Source organism: Cynocephalus volans, chromosome 15, assembly GCF_027409185.1.
Source record: "Cynocephalus volans isolate mCynVol1 chromosome 15, mCynVol1.pri, whole genome shotgun sequence".
NCBI classification, from domain to species: domain Eukaryota; kingdom Metazoa; phylum Chordata; class Mammalia; order Dermoptera; family Cynocephalidae; genus Cynocephalus; species Cynocephalus volans.
Genome location: NC_084474.1, coordinates 50,659,612 through 50,681,881, shown reverse-complemented (window position 1 = coordinate 50,681,881; position 22,270 = coordinate 50,659,612). Strand labels below are relative to the sequence as shown.

At 38.9% G+C, this 22,270-nt stretch overlaps 1 protein-coding gene across 6 annotated transcripts in view; it reads left to right on the top strand.

Moving 5' to 3' along the window:
* CPQ (carboxypeptidase Q) overlaps positions 1–22,270 on the top strand; it is a 446,657-nt gene that overhangs the window by 168,480 nt on the left and 255,907 nt on the right. For all 6 annotated transcript variants that reach the window (XM_063079637.1, XM_063079636.1, XM_063079641.1 and 3 more), the window contains exon 4: positions 2,150–2,357. In XM_063079637.1, coding sequence (XP_062935707.1) covers positions 2,150–2,357 — 208 coding nt within the window. The remainder of the gene's footprint in view (positions 1–2,149; positions 2,358–22,270) is intronic.

Below are 22,270 nucleotides of genomic sequence, written 5' to 3'. Positions count from 1 at the left end.
CATTTCTCTAGACACTTTATTTAAAAGAGCCTATTAAGAAGTGTTATACTGACCTTCTCTTGAATAAGAGAGTCTGAGAACAAGGAGAGTTTGTTGAATCTCAGACATCACGTAAGGTAATATGAATAATAAATATTTACATTGTCTTCCTACATGTTGCCAGGTAATTTTGGTCATTAATCACTCTACCAACTCAGTGGGAAATACTAACACTAAAGAAATAATAACAACGACTAACGTTTACTAGGTAATTACTATGTGCCAAACACTGTCTTAAATTCTTTATATATACACTATCTCTTTTATTCCTCATAGCAATATTATGAGGTCACTACTAATATTATTCTCTACTTTAAAGATGAGGAAACTGAGAAACAGACAGGTAATCTAAGTTGCTTGTGTTCATGCAAGTAGAGAACGCTGGAACCAGAATTTGACCTAGATTATGTGACTAGAGCCTGAACCAGAAGTTAGAGTGGATTACATGCATTTCAGAGCAGGGATTCAGATTCAAGATCTCTATATTTCAGGTTCTCGGTTCATAAGTCCTTTGTCTCTCTTTTGGTGAATAATAAAATTTGTAGTCAACATTTACGATATGTCCATAGAGGGTGTATTTAGATGGTACGAATGACTTGAGATTAGATGGTCTCTTCAGAGGCAATATAATAGGCAAGTTAATAAAATAAATATTTAGCACTTATTGAGTGGTTGCTATGTTCCAGGGTAAGTAATTTACTTGTGTAAATTAATTGAATCTGCAAAGTAACTCTTTGAAATAGGTATTATTGCCTAAGGTCAACTAGCAATAAGTGGCATAATCCAGATTTGAACCCAGGTAGTCTTGCTCCATAGCCTCTTTCTTAACCACTTTGCTGTGCAGTTTCTCTAAGCAATCAGCCAGTTGAAATATGATCACAACAAAAGAGTCATTCCAAGAATGTGGTTACAGATAAGACTGGATCATCGTGTTTGTGTATGTGGAGAATGGAGTCACTTCTATAGGAGAGAAACACCAAGCTATTATTGTGGCTGAAAGGAGGAGAAAGGCTGGTTTGTTAATATTAGACCACCTGAAACAAATACAGAAATATAAGAAAAAAAAAAAAATATATATATATATATATTTTTTTTTTTCTTTCTTTTTTTGTGGCTGGCTGGTCCAGGGATCTGAACCATTGACCTTGACCTTGGTGAAAAGAAAGAGTAATCTTAAAAGGGAGCCTTTTAGCTTATGCTTTAACAGAAGGTAGGATAGACTGATGGGTTGGAGTATGTCCTCAGTAGCTGTGACTGTTTGGTACTGATGGAGTCATGGTCTGGGAAGGTTTGGAGCTGTACCTCAGGGGTCAGAAAGAGCAATTTTAGAAAAGAATTTTGATAAACTTCATTAGCAGATACAGAGGTTAAATCAACAGTAGATTAACATAAATTTCAATTATAAGTGTTTTTTGTAATGTAAGAAGCATCTGGAAATTAGCAGGAAAAATTTGACCAGCTGGGATAGTATTTCTCCTTTAGTGCCAAAATTGTAACAGTTTTCTTTTTCTTGTGGCGGTAAAATCAGGGACCTGGCTTTATTAAGCACTTTTCTTTATGGCAATACAAATATTTCTCCAAGTATTGCTCTACAGTTTTCCTGCATAGTATTCTATACCACTAATGTGGGGCTATATATTTGGACATTTGGTTTGGGTGGGAAGAGAATAGGTTCAGTACCAGTTAGTGTCCACAGAGCTGAGTGTATCTGGGCCAATTTTCTTCTAGACATGTGGATCTTCTGTCTGCAGCCTTGATGGACTTCAGAGCTTCCTCATCTTCTTGTACAGACGTGTTCACCTCTTGATCACAAAGGCACTGTTAATGTCCTTCAGAGTTTGTAGCAATTTGCAACTTTAAAGGATCATCCGAATAATCAAAAAAAGTTCATGTAATGTTTTGAATGAGATTTTTATTAAATTGAAGTTTCTAGGGTTTTTTTTACGAAAAATAAAAATTAAATTCATGTCAAAACCAAATAACCCACCCTCCCTACTCCCCATATGCAAACAAGATCAGTGAAAGTCAAATGTCAATCTACAGGAGCTTCTGAAAAATACTTTTGGTCCATTTTCACTTTCAAGGTAACCTGGTGGCTTCTTTTCTCAAGTCCTCACACAGGTATTCAGGAATACCAGGAAGGTGTGCCCAAGATCCCAACAGCCTGTATTACAGTGGAAGATGCAGAAATGATGTCAAGAATGGCTTCTCGTGGGATCAAAATTATCATTCAGCTGAAAATGGGTGCAAAGACCTACCCAGATGCTGATTCCTTCAACACTGTAGCAGAGATCACTGGGAGAAAGTATCCAGAGCAGGTGCGTGAAGGAGGTGAATGGGCTGTCTGGGAATAGAGCGTTCTTGTCAAGTTTGAGTTTTTAGAGATAGTTTGGGAAGGAGAGAACATCAGTCCGCAGAGATGGTCCTCATAGACTCATTAAAGGCAGATGTTGCCAAGCAAGTATATATCTCAAGTTTCTGAATAACTGTATTTTTAAGTTCTCTTTTCAGAATTTCTATACCTACTTACAAAGGAGATTTGCACCAGAAACCTTATAAAAACTGTTTTTTTGCACAATGGTTAATGTCATATAAAGTAAACGTACAATCAATGAAAACCTGTGACGTGCCACACCCTATACTAGGCTATTTGAGGTACATTATCTAATCTTGCTGTCACAATAACTCTGTCAGCTATGTACACCATCCCTTTCTTTGCAGATAAGTTCTCTAAGACTCAGAGAATAAGTAACTTGCCCAAGTTACTTAACATTAGCTAGTATAGAGACTGGCTCTGCCTCTAAGACTATTGAAAATAAACAAACTTTGGAAACTTCACATAAAATGTAGTTTAAAGTTTGGTTTAATATCCACAAGGTCCTGGTTTTAAGTCCTTTCTCAACCACTTTCCAGCTGTGTGGACCTTGGGGAAGTGAGTTTCCCTCTTGGTTAGTTTTACTGCTATTGCTACGCTAATTCAGGTCCTTGCTGTTTTCCTTCTGAGTTTTGTTTTCCCTTCTGGTCTTTCCCATACTCCCTACTGTTCTTTGCAATGAAGCCTCAAGTTACCTTTTAAAGCACTCATCTCACCATGTTTTCCTGCTGTTAGGTTTCCCTCTCTTGTTCCCTATAAGATAAAGTTGTTATGAAATAAACACTGGGGTGAGTGATCTGAGTTCAGCAGAAGACAGAGAAAAAGAGACAAAGAGGCAGTCATAGTAAGAGGAAGTTTTCTGGTACCATTCATAAGTGAACAGGAAGTGAGAATGAAGAAAGGGGAAAGGAAATGTGTGATGGAGATTCACAGCCAACTAAGAACTGCTCTTTCACCCCAGTGAGGGTGTTCAGCTCTCCTAAACTCTGGCAAACTTTCCTAAGATTGTTCAACTTTATTTTTAACTATCAGTAATGCTTGTAGTGACATCAATGTTGGTTTTCATGATTTAGGTTGACTAACTTATCCCTGACACGTCCTTGTTACTTTGTTGCATAATAAAGAATAGCGGTGCTAAATATTTCTGAGCAAATAAGTTGCAGTGGAGATTTTCTCTAAAAAAGAAGAGGGTGCATTACCATTATTCTGCCTGCGGGTCAAACATCCTGAGGGATTTGAGTGTACACAGAGGAGAGGAGGGTGGGCATTGATGGATAGATTCTTTTCAGCAGTAACACCCAGCACAAGTCCTTTACATCTTATTGTGCTTGCACAGAACCTTAATAAAAGTAAAGCAGTTAGCATGTAAAGAATCCTTCTGTTTTGGCCCCCGAACCATCCACAAGGTATGGTGATGTCAGTTCTGGAAAATTGTATATGTGATTGGTGGAGTATGAGCACATTTCAAAATCCTATTATAAAATTCAGCCCTAAACCTGGACTGAATTAACCACAGGCTTTTGAAAAATGCCAGCAATACAAATATTTCATTGGGTTTCAATATAGGAAAATAGTGGAATAGTATTATTATGCACATGAGTTCTACCCTCTTTTCAAGGAACCCAGGGTGACACATTTTGGCTTTTTCAATCTCAGAATTCTCTCTGACTCTGACCTCATCAAAAACTGTGCTCCTCTGTGATTTGGGCTTGGACGCTCTGAGGAAGTACATTTCGCTGGGCGAAAGCAATCTTCTGGAAGCTTTGACATAGGCCTCTGAACTCCTTCCTTTCAGACAGCTTTATCCCTGGGAAACCACAGGGTATCTCTGAGGCCCATCCATGGTTGAGAATGAATCCGAGAGAGGGAGAATGAGAGCTTTTTGACTTCTGAGCTGGTACTTTGTGGCACTAAAATAACAGTATCATTTCTACTCCCATTCATGAAGGAGCTATTTTGCATTTGAAAATTCATGGGAAACTTGGTGCCCTTGACTAGATTTTACTTTTTATTAAATCTATAGAGGTTATCTCAACACTTAAAATAGTCTTAGACAGAAGCAGAGACAGAGAGTAGGAATCCTAGAGATCTAATTAACAACTCCATGACTTTCAGATGAGGAGACTGAACCCAGGAGTTACTTGTCTGAGGGGACACAACAAATGCTTGGTTGGAACATATCTAGAACATGACTTTGGATTTCTTGACTCATTTCTTTCTACCCTTAAGAGATTCCATTATGCTGGGGCATACGTTAGCCAGACAGTGTCTAAGTCTGAGGGATAAAAGTTGATTCAAGATACTGGCAATGCCATCATTACCAAGTCATTACACAGAAGAAATTGTCTTTCTCTCGTGATTTTTCTTTTGCCATCTCTTTTCTAGGCACAAAGAGTCTTCATATATACTGTGCCTTGGCATCTCAGAGTTTCCATAGAGCACCCATGAAGGGTTTTCACCTGGTAAACACCTATGCTTGGTCCATTTCTTCTATGCATCCTCCCTCCATCAAGTCCTCCTTGGGTCATTTTTCTTTTTAGCCCCTTGTCACTTTGGAAGGGGATCTGATGAATGTGTTATTAATGATTCTTTATGTTTCCGTAATCCCTTGTGCCCCTGTTCACAACCCTTCATTCTCACCAATCAGGTGATGTGGTCCATCTGTTTAGCAGAGGACTACAGACAAAGCCAAAATAGATTTACTACCAATCACATCATTTTGGTAAAAAAAAAAAAAAAAAAAATTTATTTTGAAATAATTTAGACTCAAAGGAAATTGCAAAAACAGTGCAGAGAGTTTGGGTTTACCCTTTGAGCAGGCTAATGTGGTCAATGATGACATCTTACGTAACCATAGTGTATTAATCCGATGAGAAAACTGGTGAGAAGATACTCCTGAGAGAGAGCTGCTTTCTTATAAAGCAGGGGCTGCCTCGTGCGCTTCATCTTTGTACCTCCCAGTGCGGGGTGGACCAAGCTCTGATGTTAGCCCAGTTTAGTCCTATTCCAGACTTAGTTTATGATGCTCCCATGATTTTCCTCTTTAACAAATAAATGAACAAATAGGCAAACACAGAAGGAGAGTTGTGCTCAAACTGACCTGACTGGATGGCAAACTGATCTTAAACTAGGGTTTTGTTGCAGCTGAAAGAGAGACTCTTTCACCAATAGTGTATTCTCTAATGTTGACTCTTGGGGCTGGCCCAATTCTTTTGATCCACAGCAATTTCCTAGGTCTTATTCTGAGGTTTGCTTAGTAAATGCAATATTTAAAAAATGTTAATATATTCAAGAATTTTTCTTAGGGGATTGCATGGAAAAGTAGAATGTTTTGGATTTGGAGGGAGGGGGGAGTTGATAGTATTGAAACCCATTTTGATAAAGCCTTGATGAGGGGAATTTCTTTTTAATACATGCTTTTTTTCCTACAGTAGTTATTTTGATGGATACAAAGAACAATTTCAGTTTCATATGCCAGTATTATTTCAAATACAATGCAGCACTATGAAGGCTACTGGAAATATCTAAATGAAAGCTCTGGTTTGTTAACTGAACACTTCACTTTTTCTTTTTCTAGTGGAGGCACAGGGTTTCTCAACATCATCGTTATGATTCTTGGAGCTGGATAATTCTTTGTTGTGAGGGGCTGCTGTCCTGTACATTGTTGGGTGTCTAGCAGCATCCCTAGCCTCTACTCACTGAGTAGCATTCTCCACCTCCATCCCCATGTCCCACCTCCCTCAGTCTTGACCATCAAAAATGTCACTGGACATTGCCAAGTGTCACCCTATGTTGAGAACCACAGATGTGGAGTAATGGAAAACAAAAAAACCAAAAAACCTGGGTGGAAGTTTTGAGGCTTTGGTTTTAGTTTTATTTCTGCCACAAATAAGCTGAGTGACCATGGGTTGCTTAATCCTCTGTCTACACAATGAGGGATGTTTTCTGGAAAAGCTTGAAGATCATTGCCAGCGCTAAAATTTCATTATTTAAAAAAATGCTTGGAGTACACGCTGTGTGCTGTTAGATAGTAGCAAGACATGATGGGAGCCGTTTCTAAAGCTGATGTTGGAGCAGAGCATTATTTCACATGTGGGGTATTGCTTTTTTTTTTTTTAATTCTGTCTTCAAATACAGGTTAGAAACTCTCCTATGAAAAAAAGTTTTTTTTTCTGATGCACTTCCTTCTTAAACCTTTCATGTGTTGATGTGCACTGCGAATTAAGAGACAGCTTTGCTGCATTCTCCAAATGCGTTTGATCATGGATATTTTTTCACAGAGTGTTTTAACATGAAACATTTCGGGAAACAGTAGAAGAGAGGCATGAGATCCACTGGGTAGGTTATGGTTTAATGTTTTTTGTTATATTCTTTTTAAAAATTACTCATTCATTAATTCAGTACACACTTAGTGAGTATTCGATATGTGCAGGCACTAGGGTTATAAGAATAGCATCGGTTGGGCAATGTAGTTCTGTGGTTTAGAAACATAGGCTGTAGAATTCACATTCTGTCTCTTACATTTTGTCAGTAGGTTACTTTGCCTTTCTGGATATAAATATCAGCTGTTCCTGAAGAGGTTAGAGGTTATGCAAAAGCGAAGAGTTGAGAAATAGGAGGGGCATTTTGGGAGGAGCAGACCACAGTGGGCCTGGTATGTCATGTGAAGAAGAGCTGGAGCTTTGTCCTATAGGCAGCAAGGAATCACTGAAGGGTTTTAGCAATAGATTTGCATTTTAGTTCACTCTGGCCACAGTATGCATTTGATTATGCAAAGACTGAAATTCAGCCAGAGATAATAGGGCTTGAACTCAGACAGTTAAAATAGCATTGAAAAAGAAATGGATTCAGGAGATACTTAGTAAATAAAATTGGTAGGAGTTGCTAAAGTTTGGATATAGGAGAGAAAAAGATGGAGAAGTACAGTTTGGGTGACTAGAGAAATTTGTTCATTAATTCTACAGGAATTTACTGAGCTACTACTATATGCTAGATTTGTCAAATCTCCCTCACAGCACTCAGAGTTGCATGGTAGAGATGGACAGTTAAACAAGCAATGTCAGTAAAAGGTGGTATGTGCCATAATATGACAGCTGTGTGGTTCTTTGGAGGCTCATTTCAGGGGCAGTCATCCTGGTCAAGGAGGCCAAGGAAGGCTTTCTGGAGAGATTCAGGTAATTCCTGCAGTGTGAGTAGGAGTTAACCATGCTAAAGATTATAGGGATGGGGTTGGGATGGGATATATGCCAAGCAGAGGAAGTAGTACACATGAAAGCCCAAAGAGGAGTTGTAGTCTTTTTTTAAGGAATATGATGTGACTTTCTGTAATTTCCGAATTCATTTGATAATGAGCCTGTTTTCATGGAGTTATGTTGTAAAATAACCTAAAGAAAAAGGCATGGCCTATTTCTTGTTTATGTATTTTTAAAAATAAATTATTGAAAAGCTAGCAATCCCTTGGAAACTGTTTTAACACTGATGTGGAAGGAATAAACAAAACCTGGTTGACCTGTTGGACAAACTCATTCCATACATAATTGAATAGTTAGGGGCTATGCAGCAAATACAGCTTTGCCTTTCATATGAATATGTAGTCTGATGATTTGTAAACCTTCTTAGTGGGTACAGCAGGTTATTCTGCCTGGGTGAGAGCCTTTTTACTAACTTAAGCAGCTGTTTAAACTTTCATAAGCAAAGTAATTATTAAATCTTTCATGAACATGTTGGTTGGAACATTTTTTCACATCTTAACCTTGAGTCAAAGTTTTAGGGGATGGGGTTAAAGAGTTTTAAGCTGGCAAATTCATTCTTTTTTTCTTTAATATCTTATTATAAACTTTATGGCTTACAACCAGCCAATCTAAATCATGGAAGGAAAAATACATGTGTGGCAAGCATGAGATATTTCATTGTTTATTTTTCAAATTTCTGAAATGTGCTCACAGCTGTGTATGCCTCTGGGCTCATAAAGACAGCAAATGGAAATAGCTTAAGCCAGACATGCTGTTTTAGATAGATAGCCACCAAGGTAGGCAAGGCAAACGTTAGAGCTTACTCTTTCCTGGACTCAAGTCATTCCAGTGTGCCAAAATGAGACGTGGAAGCAGAGGATGATCTTTCATAGGTTTGAACACCTTGCCCTTATTAATGATGGAGCCATTTAATAATAATCATAACCATAAGATGAAGGACAACACACATTTATTGAGTACTATGTGACAGGCAGTAGTCTAGATGCTTCTCACACATTATCTCCTTTAATCTTCACTACAACCTCATCAGCTAAGCAATGCTGTTATCCCCATGTTATGGATGAAGAAACTGAGGCTTAGAGAGATCACAAAGTTTGCAGAGCTTCTGAGTGACAGACCTGGGGTTTAAACTCAAGTCTGTCCTGTACCAGAACTCATTCTCTTAATAATTTACTATCCTATACTTAGGACCCTTCTATTCTAGTCTGTGAAATGCCATTAACTAAAGAGTTTCCCATTTTACCCCAAATGAAAAGAAAAGCAGGACAACAATCAGCATCAATAGCAACAAATGCTTGTTGAATGCAGGACGCTCTGTTATAAGCCTGGGAAATATTCTGGGGCAGAGAAGGGAGGAGATAAAAGGGCCCTTGCCTGGTGGCTAGTGGGTAAAATAGGCAGTAAGTTTCAGAACTCAGACTCTGCAGTGCTAATGCAGGGCTTGCTGCACTGTATCCTGGCTGGCCCAGTACTAACGTGTGCATATGGTACTTTGCTATTTGCTGTGTACTCTTACCTGTATCATCCCACTTAATCCCAACAACAGGGCTGATTAGTACAATTCCCAACTTAAAGATGAGGAAGCTGAGATTCAGAGGGATTAAATAACTTGATTAAAGTCAGACACATACCTAATAAGTGGGGTTCCTTCGTAACTTGCTATAGTCACTGCCCAGAGCCCTGCAGTTTTATATAGCATAAGATAAATGCTTTAAGGATGACCTTAAACACAACCTAAAAAATGAAGGTATTTAAATAAATAATTGCAATATAATGATGCAATAAGAGCAATTTTGGTGTTTTAAAAATATGCGCATAAGTTTTTGATCTCTTTTTAAAAGATGGAGCTGAATTCCCTTCCCCATGTGGGCTATACATAGTGACTTACTTCTAGTGAATAGATGTAGCGGAAGTGATGGTGTGTGAAGCCAAGATTAGAACATAAAAAGCAATGTGGCTTCCTTCTGACTCTTTCTCTTGGATTTCTGGCTCTGAGAGAAGCCAGCTGCCACATTGTGAGGACATTCAAGCAGCCCTGTGGAGAGGTCCACGTGGTAAGGAACTGAGGCCTTCTGCTATCAACCGACACAAGCTAGCGAACAAATAAATCCAATAGCTCTAGTCCAGCCTTCAGATGACTGCAGTCCTGGCCAATGTCTATACCACAACCTTATCAGAGACCCTGAGCCAAGACACTCAGCTAAGCCACTCCCAGATTTTTAACCCACAAAAACTGTGTGAGATGATAATTGTTTATTGTTTTAAGCCACTAAGTTTTGGGGTAGACTAATACAGCAATCAAGGAGTACAAGACACACAGAAAAGAATAACTGTCTGAGCTGTCATGAAAGTTGGGTGCTAAAAGATGAGAAATATGAGTAGGAATTTAATAGGTGAACAAGGAATTTATTGGGAGGTGTTTGGGCAAAGAAAATACTGTGTGTAAAAAAGCATGGAAGTGAGCCACAGCAAGGCACATTTATGCAAGTGCACAGTAGATGGTAAGACAAAAATCACATGACTCAAAAAACATTGCATTTTGAGTATGGGAACCTCATTCTGAATTTATTATGTTCTAATGTAACAATTAAGTTCTTAAGAGTGACTCTGAGTCTGCAAGAAGATAAGTTTTGTATGAACTATTTAGGAAGATAGGAAAGTGATTAAAACATTGTTTGAAATATTTACTTTTAAAATTAAGACCAAAAAATACTGTATAAATCCTTAGTGAAAGTGCAGTCTAGGTTATGTGGAATAGTCACCTCCGTGTTTTGTTACTTCACTAGACTGTCTGGGTCCATATTTTGAAAACTTTAGCTTAAATGTAGAGCCAAGAAGTAACTAATGAAGAACACCTGGATTTTCCCTAGGTTTTCACTGCACCATTTCTGCTACAACAATCAGGTAGAAATTAACATTTTATAACCAATTATGTGTTTTGCTTGGCACCATGCTAACCAACTGAATTTTTTAAAAAGAGAATTGTCCAAACTGACTTGTTATTCTATGCCATATCTCATTCACTGACTGACTATTTATTGAGTGCTATCCATGTGTTACCTACCCACTATGATAGGCCATAAACCAAACCTTTATGGTTGCAAAAATCTCTTTGCATCCCAGTTTCACCTTTGCTGTTTTCTAGAGTTAATAGAAGTTCCTGGTTTCAAAAAAGACTATGCTTATTGTTTTAGTTGGGTTTTTAATGTAAAATTAATACCTACTCATTTGAAAAATAGAGAAAAATAAAAAGAATTTTTACTTGGAAATACATCAACTCAAAGAAATTTCATTAAGCATCTTTCCTTCACTGTATTTTCTTCTATGAATATTTTTACATAGTTATAGATACTGTCAAATCCTGTTTTTGTTTAACATCAGGCAAAATATCCCTCAAAACAGAATTTTTAGTATATTTATTTCAATTATTCTAACAAATGGATATTCTATAATTTAGTTAACCTGTTAGATGTTTTCATTATACATGAATATTTCAGGAAAAATAATGTCATAGCTAAATAAATACATAGGCCAGGGAATTTTGAATTTGTCTTCTGAGCTGTTTATGAGTTTTGTGATAACTGGGTAATTTTAAGTAATAATCAATGGAAAGCTTAGGAAGAAGATGACATGGTTTCTTTCCCTGCCAAGAGAACTGCCTTTTAAAGTTCTAAGATGACCATTGTGGCCATGTACTGAATGTGCCGTCATCATTATGCTGTTAGTTAAATTAAGCATGAATGATTGGATAGAGAACATTATTATTCAGTGCACATTCTTGATTTTTAATTTAAGGTTAAACTAACTTAATTTAATGTCATATGAATTTTTAGCAGCAATTATGGGCAGTTAATGCATTTTCTTCCTTAGTCATGCCTCATCTCTTTGCAAAATTACAATATTTCATTCCAAATTTATTCCAACCAGATCTGTAAGTAGCACTTTCTTCTCTTTTCCCTCAGTGTTTATATGAGAGGGCTTCTGAGTTTATACTGTAAACCCCCATTTGTGTGTTTTCATAACAAGTCTGTAAGAAGCTAGCCTGGATATGACATCAAGGAACTGGACTCATTTCTTTCTTCATTTTTCAGGGGCTGTTGTGTGGACAATAGAGATGCCCTATTAACATCTCTGTTAGTCTTATTCTTCTCCATCTGTCTTGCATACCACCATCCAACCAGTATTCCTTAAGTATGCCTTTGTGTAGAATTATGCCTCCATCAACCCTCTGTTTTAAAAAGTCAATGGCTTCACACTCCCTCTGAGATAATAGCCAATACTCCTAAAATTTGTCATTCAAAGCCTTGCATCTACAAGATGTTATACTGGTCATACCTTTCCCTATAAGTAACCTATGTTCTAGAAGCCCAGAATACTCTTCGTTCCATACGTTTGGTGTCACTTCCCTGTCTCTGTGACATCACCATACTGATTCCCTTTTCTATATCTACCTGTTGAAATCTTACCTTTGTTCATTTATTCATTGACTGTTTCAATAACATTTATTTACTTAATAAGTGTTTACTGAGCACCAATTGCATGTCAGACACTGTTCAAAGGCTTGCTGAAATGCCACCTCCTCCGAGAAGCCTTTCCACAATGTTTCTCCCTTCAGAATTTCCATAGGCTTTTTTTATGCTTCTCTTTTGTCACTAATCCCATACCTCATTTCTTTGCATATAGTAGGCACTCAAAAATGCTTTTTGAATTAAAGAAAAAAGTGAATGAGTGAATAGATGAGTGAACTAATGAGTAAAAGAAAAGTTATGCCTTCTGTGCCAGCAGAAACTAATGACTAAAATAAAATGGTTAAAGTGTCATAGAAATCTAATATTGTCATGAGTTCATAGACTATGAAACACTTTCGATGGGGTTTATACATTGGATCATCCCAGCAGAGAAGGGTATGGAATCCCCGTTTCTGATTCCCAGAATATTGCTTTTTTTCCACCATGCTGTCACATTCTACCCTATCTAAAAATGGAAGTCAAAGCCAGCATTACACTTTGTCATTGCTTTTCATTATAAGACACAGTGTTTTAAGGACGTCACTGAATAGGAAGATTCCTTTTTCAGAGTACCGTAACCTATTTTAACATTCAAAAAGGCAAATGTATAAACCTGAGTGGTAAGAAAAATATAACAGATTAAGTAATTTTGGAAGATCATTTATTTTGAACAGTGAATAAGGGCTATGGATTTTGGTTAGTTCCTAATAGAAATGAGCCACCAAAGCAATAGCCATAATAATCAGCCTGTGCTTATCATGTGCCTGGGATTTTACTGTCCAATTTCTCATTTAATACCCTCCAAAGCTCTATGAATCAGTCACTTTTGTTGTTCTTATCTTACAGGTGGGGAACCAGAAGCTTAAAGAGATTAGGTGACTTGTCCATGCCCACAAGACTAGTAAATGTGGGAGGTGGGCAGATTAAACATTAGTCATTCAGTCTCCAAAGCCCAGGAGCTCAACTCCTGTGTTTCTTTATCTGTTCATGATATTAGAATATGTGTGGGCTTTGACAGTCACTGCAAATGATATTTATTTATGTAGTTGTTTCTGTACCAGCTCTGTGAAAGAGGAATAAGACTCAGGTTGAATTTGGGTTTTGTTTTTTATTTTTGGCAGGAATTATCCAAGCAGCAGAAGGGGCATCTCAAAAAATGGTGCTGCTTCGAGTGGTTAGAGTTTCCCTTTTCATCTGCATACCATTCTAAAGCAGAGAAGGTGTGACTCTTGTTCTGGAGATCATCATTCTTTCAAAATCTGGAATTAATTTGAATTCTATTTTTTGGAATAGACTTCTAGGGCAGACAAAGGAAAAAATGTAGGAGACCTTCAATTAAGGAATCAAGGCTTGAGAAAAGCATTTTTTGTCTGCTCAGGATCCCTTCCTCTGGAAATGGCTCCTCTCCCAACGTTTGTGCTTCTGGTGGACTCCCACTCCTAAGAACTGAAATCTTCAGCAGAAACCCACAGGGACAGAGGAGTTTAGGTCTGAGTCATCCATGATGGGGCCTGGGGCAGTTCAGGATTTCTGAGCCTCAGGTTTCCTTTCTGCAAAATGGATTTCGTATGCCTCACTAAGTTGTTTGAGAATTCAGTGAAATGATGTCCATGAAAGCTCTGGCACAGAGTTGTTATTCAGTGAATGTTAGTTACCACTCTGAGATTAGCAGTCCTGGGAGCAATTCTTTTTTTCCCCTAAAGAAGGAATGACAAAAGGAGACTTTCTACTGAGGAGGCAGCAAGTGCAGATTTACTGAGAGTACTTGAGAAGAACATCCAACCATTCAAATGACAAATTAGCAAAAAATAATGTGGTGATTGTGGACTGTGGGATGATGCACTGATGCTTGTTACAATACTGCTGTTAAAACCCACAGTACTCTATTCTTAAAAGTTCAGTGGTATTAAAGAAACTCAGGTACCTGGTGGGGGAGAAATGGTGGTGGAGTGACAGGGGATGGAGAGAGTAAAAAGGGTGGTAATCTATAAAGGAACCAGCCATTGAGCCATCCAGTGGCCAAGTCCCTCTTTTAATGAGTAGAGTTATGGTGAGGCTCCAGCATATTAATAAATGTCCCACTATGGGTGGTGACAACTTCAAAAGCAAAACCGTGCATATTGGATATGATAATAAGAATATAGAGAATTGTAAATGAGATGTCCAGGAGGCATCTGTGTTAAGGAAACCTAGGATCAAGACTCTGAATATTCCAGCTGATGAAAGGTTGTGAGTAAAATTAGGATGCTGTGGTGGAAAAAGAAAGGATCCTGCTGGCTGGAGGAAACTGATAGGAAGTGATGGGGGAGTTTTGATCAAGCACGTATCTTTGATCTTTACTATGGGGGCCTGGAGAGAGTATTAGGAGCCATAGATGAAGCCACATACCTAGTTCAGATGTGACTTTTTGTTATATTAAGTTTGAATCATCACCAATTTGCTAGCAATTGTACAAAAAGTAGGTCATTTGAGATTTGGAATACATTTCCAAATAAACATGAACTGCAAATTACTGTTTAATCCATATTCTAGCTTTAGGTTCACCAGAACAAGGTATGAGGGTAAGAGAAAGTCAGCAAAGGATGATGGAGGAAGAGAGTTTCTTCTATCATCTGAGGATTTGGGGCCAACTCTTGGCAAAAAAAAAAAAAAAAAGATGATGTTATCTTTGATGGCCCTTCTTTTTTGTCCTCTTCTTCCAATTTCTGGTATCTTTTCTCTTTAACAGAACACTTTTGTTGGTCTTTTCCCAATATTACAGTTGAGAGAAATGCTGAGAGAGGTTTACGTAACTTGCTCATGCCAATGTAAGTAAATTGCAAAAGCCAGTTTTGTAATAAAGTATGTCTGGCTCTAAAACTCATAAATGCCAACATTTTTGGCTTAGAATATCTGAGTTAATATTGCCATCATTAACAAAATAAAGGAATAGGAGTTGGGGTAGGGTTTGGGCAAAGGAAAGAGGAGCTTGGTTTTAGATATGTTGATTTTGAGCTGCCTTGGGATAGCCACTTTCTGTTGTCTGGTCACAAAAGAAATCTTGTTTTGTTGTCCAGTGGTGAAGATGGGTAAACTTAGCGTTTTTCATCTGCTGCAGAATTAGTGGAGGACATATAGGTGGATATATAGAGATAAATAGATAGATAGGTAGGTAGGTAGATATATAGATATTTGTTGGTATATTAGGTGTGTGGATGTTGGAAAAGGTCTACAGTCACAAGTCAGTATTCCTATTTCTTAGCAACTTCATTTCCTCATGTAGCATGACAAATGGGACTTTCGTATTTAGTTTTTGTGCCTATGGGTAGATAGTGCTGCCTATGAGTGATGCATAAGTGACAATTTTGCATTATGAGCATTGCTCTGACTCTTGGAATCATAGAATCTCAGTGATGGACAGTAACTTAATATTCTCTCTTGGGTTTGTTCTGTATTCAGACTGCTTTACACCTTCATGTGGTCCTGACTGACATGTCCCAGTCCTTTAGATAGCTCTCCCTGTATGAAAGGTTTCACATTTGAGTTAAAATCTTTCCTCATAAAGGACAATTTCCAGTATCTCTTCCACATGAGAGCTCATTGCACATTTGGAAATAGCCCCTATATCTCTCCTGATTTTCTCTGTACTGTGCTGAGCTTCTTCTCCATCTCTTTAGTGGTTCCTTAGGGGACATCTTCCTTCAGGAAAAGACTTGTTGGCCCAAGTTCTGGGAATGCATTTAGTATAAGGCTCCAATGTCATTCCCTTCAGGCATTGACTCACTGGCAGAAAGCCTCTCATCCAAGGCCACATCCTTCACTGGTGTGGTCAACATCCAGTGACTGTTTCAGATGGGTTTATATAAAAGCCAAGTTATTTCAGTCCAATGTGCGACAATGCTGAAAACCATTTTAGTTTCAGAGCTGCTTATGGGGTCAGTTGAAGCCATTGTTGGCCTGCATTGCAACTTGACTTCTCCTCTGTCCCTTCTTCAGTCCCTCTCCTCCCTCTCTCAGGAGGTCATCCCAAGGGCATACACATTTCGCATGCCAAACTCTGGCAAAGAGTCTGCTTCCTGGGGAACACAGCCTGTAATGTGTTGCTTCAAGTCTTCTTGTGAAAACAATCCAACTTGTTTATGGACTTAGACACTTTGGTAGGCTCTCTGGAGTGAATGGATACCTAGGTGTAATCTCCTACATAATTAAAATACATTTTGCTTTGAAGAATATTTTAAAGGAAGTTTTATTGCTATAAATCAGTGTATTAACCTCATACAGTAGAGAGGAATTTTTCAGTGGGGATAGCTTAGCTTAGGTTCCCCTTCAAAAGCAGAGCCTAAGACAAGGACTTATGTGTGAATACTTTATTTTGGGAAATTATCCAAAGGAAGAGAAGTGGGAGACTGAGAACAGCAAATGAGAGAAAGCCAATCCAAGGGTTTATTAATGAGCTCTTTACCACTATGTACAACTGGGGTACACTCCCACTTGGGGCTCTCTGAGAAGCCATGTAGAATTCTCTGCAAGAGGGTGGAAGAGAGAATTTATCCAACAGCTCCTGATCCCGATTGGCCAACCATTGCCCCATAAAGTGTTAACTCCTTTGTACTTCCAGGTTTGTTCATGCCTCAGAACAGCTGTGTGAGTACCTATTAGCCTCCCAGGAGGCAGGCACAGAAAGCCCTGGGCAGGAAATAAGAGCTGCCAGGTGGAGATGAGGCAAGGTGCTGTCAGGTTACCCCTGTGCACAGATGGTTGTGGCAACATTGGCGAGAGTAAAAAGTTGGATTGAGAGGGTGTGAGACAGGGCACAAGAGGGGACTTACACAAGGGAATAGTCATAAGCAGTAGCATTGTGTTTCTAGGAATCTCTTCATGAAGCACAAAATGAATCGAACTGGATTCTATCCTAAGAAGTCCATAGAACTATTGCCAGGCTTCTCTTCTCTGATCATAAGAGGTAAAGAGACTTCCTGATGAGTTTGATGTGGTGAAGTAGTGTGCTCAATCATGAATAAATTAGACTTATGGACAGTAAAATACCACAAAGGGAGATCACAGAAACCACTATAGAAAGGCCTACATACCCCTCATGCTTCTCTACCAATAGTGGTAGACATTTATTACCAAGCTTTTTGACAATGGTTTGACTATACATTCCTTGAATGTCTTTGACTTAGCTGCTCTGTGTCCACTGCATATTGAATGTCACAGAGATTTGACTTTGATGGTGTTAATCCATGTAGTGGTTTATTCATAAATTGAAGTGAGGAGTGATAGACTTGTGAGATGGCTTGGAATCCAAATGAAAGATCACCTTTGATTGTACATACTAAGGCAGTGTTCTAGCATCATATCCTCTATAGGAATTATTGTCCCTAGTGTGTGAATTAGTCTCTGAAATGATTGGTCACAATAATCTCTGCCATTTCATAGTCATGGTTTTTCATTGGCAGCTTCCTAATGAGCTCATCTTTGGGGTGCCAAATGGCAGCACTGTGGGCTTTCTTCAAGAAATTTGAGTGATGTAGTCAGACAGCCAATTAGCATTTTCATTTACTCTGGGAGAGCTTTGAGTCCCAAGACCTGTATGAGATTGGCCTGGTAGTACTTGCACTATCTAACAAAACATGTCAAAAATTCCATATTTGTCACCTCAGGAATTTGTCAAAATAGGACTGAGCATACCAGGACTGAGAGATTAGTGACAAAGGTGGGGGCTGGTGAGAGCTACACTCAACAAGACAAGCTATCCAGAGCATGGAAGGTCAGTTAAGGCAAAGAGAGATACACTGGGTTCAGTTCAGGAAGCTCATCTCAGAATCAGTAATCTTGTTAGGATTGAGCAGAAGGAAAGAGATGGGCCCCAAGCCAGATTGTCTAGGAAATCAGAGGCCAGACTGTAGAACAGATGTCTAACAATAACGGATATTTATTATGTGTCAATTATTACATGTCAGGTGCTATTCTAATAATTTTGTATGCATAAGGAATTTAATTCTCACAGAATGCTTGTGAAGTAGGTGCTACTGTTATCATCAAACTTGTTTAGCAGATGAGGTAACTGAGGCAAAAATGGGTCAAATAACTTGTTCAATGTCACGTAGCTAGTGAGTACTGAGTCTGGCTTCAAATCCAGGTAATCTTTTCCCGAAGTTCGTGCTCTCCTGAATACTGCTTATTGCTTATGTACCTGCTTCTGAGACAGAAAGTTCTCATAAACTTCCTTGGTGGAAGACAAAGACTGGTTCAGAATATGTTTGTGGGGGGAGAGGTGTGAAACAGACACACATTTTCATGCCTCCTCACATCTGTCTGGGCCAACTGCATCTTACATTGCACCACCCAGGAAGAGCTGGGCCCTTGCCTGTCACTGTGTAGCTTGGCTGGCCAGTCCCCTACTTGGAGTTTCGGGCTCTTACTGCCACTTCAGGACTTGGATGATAGTTTAAGCCATGGGGCAAGGAACATGGCCCCACAAGTGTCAGAAGAGACCAGATGATATAATCTGGAAATGCAGGACAGTTTAAATCCCTGTGGGGTGAAATTTGACCCAAGGAAAGCAGGGGACAGGAGGGAAGTGGCTAAATAAATTCCTTCATTTTCCTCTGTCCCATTCACTACTCTAGGCATGGGTTTACCCTCTAGCTCATCCTGTCCCTGTGTCTAGTGGATGCACCTGCAAAGGACATGTTGTATCTCTTTGTGGCTTATCAGAAGCAATAGGCAGCATAGCGATACTTCACATTGTGTGGCATCTTACATTGCCTCACTTTCCTTCTTTCTTACCCTTGCTGCTCTGGGTTTACCCCTCCCAAAGAAAGCATTAAAAGCTAAGCTGAAAAAGTGGGCCTGGACTAAAAAGTAGAAGCCAATAGAGTAGTGGACATAGTTCTTAACAACACTGCATTGTTCAGGGACAGGAAAGGACATAGAATAGTGTAGAAGTTGATATTATGACTAATAACTTACCATAACGTGAGCGTATATAAAGAAAAAGGAGGGAATTTCAGGAGGCAAGAACTCCCTGATCAGGCTGATTGGAAGTCAGATTTATTTACTGCCTGCTATGCCTGTCTCCTCCTCTTCCTCATGTTACCAATAGCAAAAATAGCCATCATTTTCTAAACACTTAAATATGTGCCTGATACCATGCTAAGTGCTTTATATATTTTTCCTTATTTTCTCCTTTGAGGTAGAAAATTGATACTCAGAAGTGACAGTTAAACAGCTATTGAGTGCTAGAGCCAGATTTCAAGCCCAAGCCTGCCTCTCTTGAAGCCTGTACTCAAAACTGATATCTTCTGCTGTCTTCTGCAAAGTTCCTTATCAAAGGAAGTTATCTGGAGCAGAGAAAAGCCACATGGAGAGAAAAGATGGCATCAGAGCACCTTGTTCTCTTTGTTCCAATTTGCTCCCAAAGCAACTTCTGTTGGATCCAGCTGCTGGTGTTTGGAGTATCCTTTCCTCCTCGGAGGAAGTGCTCATTCCTGGGTAGCAGACTGTTGCTATTTCTCAAGCCAAGAATACCTCCTTATCGTAAAGTAATAAATGGGCCCTCTGGTTCCTTGATAAAGCTTTTATATATTGCATTGGGATAAATCAGTCCTCTAAGTCTGCCTGGCAGAGCCAAATCCTGAACATGGTGACCTTACAGAAGTCACTCAACCCATGGCAGCCAGCAGGCTTCCTCCCTGATACCTTCTTTAATAAATGTCCTTAGGGGAGCCAACTTATCTTTAAAACTTTTCCTTTGAATCTACAATTCTTATCATCCAACTTTTTTCCCTCAGTACAACCCCAGCATATTGTTTGTGGCATAAATAGGGCCACATTTGCTGTGGAAGGAAGCTGTGGTATAGGGGATCCACACAACGGAGAATATAAACAGCATTTCATAGTTGACTTTGAGATGCCTTATACCACGTTTTATTCACCCCAGTAATGTTTTTTTTGTTGTTGTTGTTTGGTTTGCTTTTGTTTTTTATTTTTTGTTGTTTAAGGGATGGTGACAAAATGTCCTGTTGAGAGTCATAAGATCTGGAATCTGATTGCAGCTCTGACTTACCAGTGGGATGTGACTTTGATCTGTCACCTAGTTTTGGGGGAGACTCAGTTAATTTACCTGCAAAATGGGAGAGTTGGATAAGATTATTTATTCTTTCTTTCTTTTCTTAAATCATATTAATCATCAGAATTACCACAGATGCTTTTAAAAATGGGCCCATCTCAGACCTCTGAATCATACTTCAGGGAGAGGAGAAGGGAAAGGAGATTGGGGGAAGGAATGGAGACACAGAATCTGTAATTGCAACAAGACCTCTAAGTAATTCTGATGTGCTACGTAGGAACCACTTTATGCAGTACTGCCAGTTGCACAACTCCAGGGATACCATTTTCATATTATGGACTCCATGGCATGGTTCATGTAGAATAGAATGTGAACCTTACCTCTTGGAGTTGTGCAGTACAGTAGCCCAGTATGAGCTGATTTCTGTAGAGACTTTTTTGTAAGCATGGATGTTCTTTGATTTTATGACGGGAGAGTGGAGTGAGGTGCTGAGTGGACAATGGCCCAGAATGTATGGTTAAGGATGAAAGCATAGTAGTAGCTGTGACAATGGGATAGGAAACTGGATGGCAGTTTTAGAACAGCTCATGAACACTGCCCCTCAGGAAGCTACAATTGGATTGTCTCCCATATTACAACATCACAGCTAGCACCCATCCGAGAAGAGGGATAAATCTGTGAAGAAAGCAGGGCATTGAAAGCAGGTTGGCCCAAAAGGTGGATCAGGGGTCAGGGTTTCTCAGACAAGGTTGAACTGAGGAAGAGAATAAGGATTTCTCCCAGCTAGGACAAGCTTTCTGTTGCCAACTGATTTCTCTGCTTTGTGTGTTCTTTGACTTTGTTTTCCCTTTATACATTGTGTTGTTCCTTTTAAAGAAAGAAACAAAATTCTTGCCTTAACCAAATCAAAGAAAAAGTAAAATATTTGTTCACACTTAAAACTGTATAGAGATAGCACAGGAGCTGCCAGAAGCCAGATTATTTCAGTAAAAGATTGGAAAAGAGTTGGGGATACTTAGGCAGATAAAAGGTTAAAATTCTAGGGGAAGAGGGTTGGCATGCTGTTGTGATAAGATTAAGTGTTATAAATGAATTTTTTTTCTCACAAGCTAGTGAGATGTTGTCTGTGCTGACTTGAGGTATGTCCATTGTCTACAATAATATTTTGTTTAATTTGCATGAGAATCTGTTGAGGCACTTGTCAAAAATCAGATTCATGCCATACCCCAAGACAATTCTGATTCAGTGGGCATAGAGGGAACACCTGGGCTCTGCATTTTACATGAGCATTTAGGCACCACACTTTGTCAATTCTTTCTAAGACAATGAAAGGAAAGATGGTGAACTGTGTCCCTGAATAGAGGCTGTATTTCTTGGGAATTATATTAACTCCTCTGAGTCTTAGTTTTCCCTCATGTAATGTGGGTAATGATACCTTCCCTTGCCAAAATCACAGGTCTAAGAAAAAATATTTCAAAATAAACTGTGTGGATAAAAGAGATGCTGCTAGTTCCTTAGAATAAAAATTGACATGAATAAAATCTATGTCATTGGCTCTTGTGCTCAACCCCCTAATACTAGCACTTAGCACAGGAATATGCATGTAGAAGATTTTCTCTCTCTCTCTCTCTCTATATATATAATGTATATATATATATTTATAGACACACACATTTATATATGAATGATTGAGATTGCTTAGGAACCTGTCTTAGTCCATTTGGGTTGCTATAACAAAATACCATTAACTAGGTAGCTTATAAAGAACAGAAATTTATTCTAACAGTTCTGGAATCTGGGAAGTCCAAGATCAAGGCACTGGCTGATGTGGTGTCTGGTGACTTTCTCACAGATGATCCTTTCTTGCTGTATCCTCACAGGTGAAAAGGCTGAGGCAGCTCTCTAGGGTTTCTTTTATAAGGGCACTAATCCCATTCATGAGAGCTCCACCCTCATGACGTAATTACCTCCCAAAGGCTCCATCTCCTAATACCATCACATTGGTGATTAGGTTTCAGTGTGAATTTTGGAAGAACACAAATGT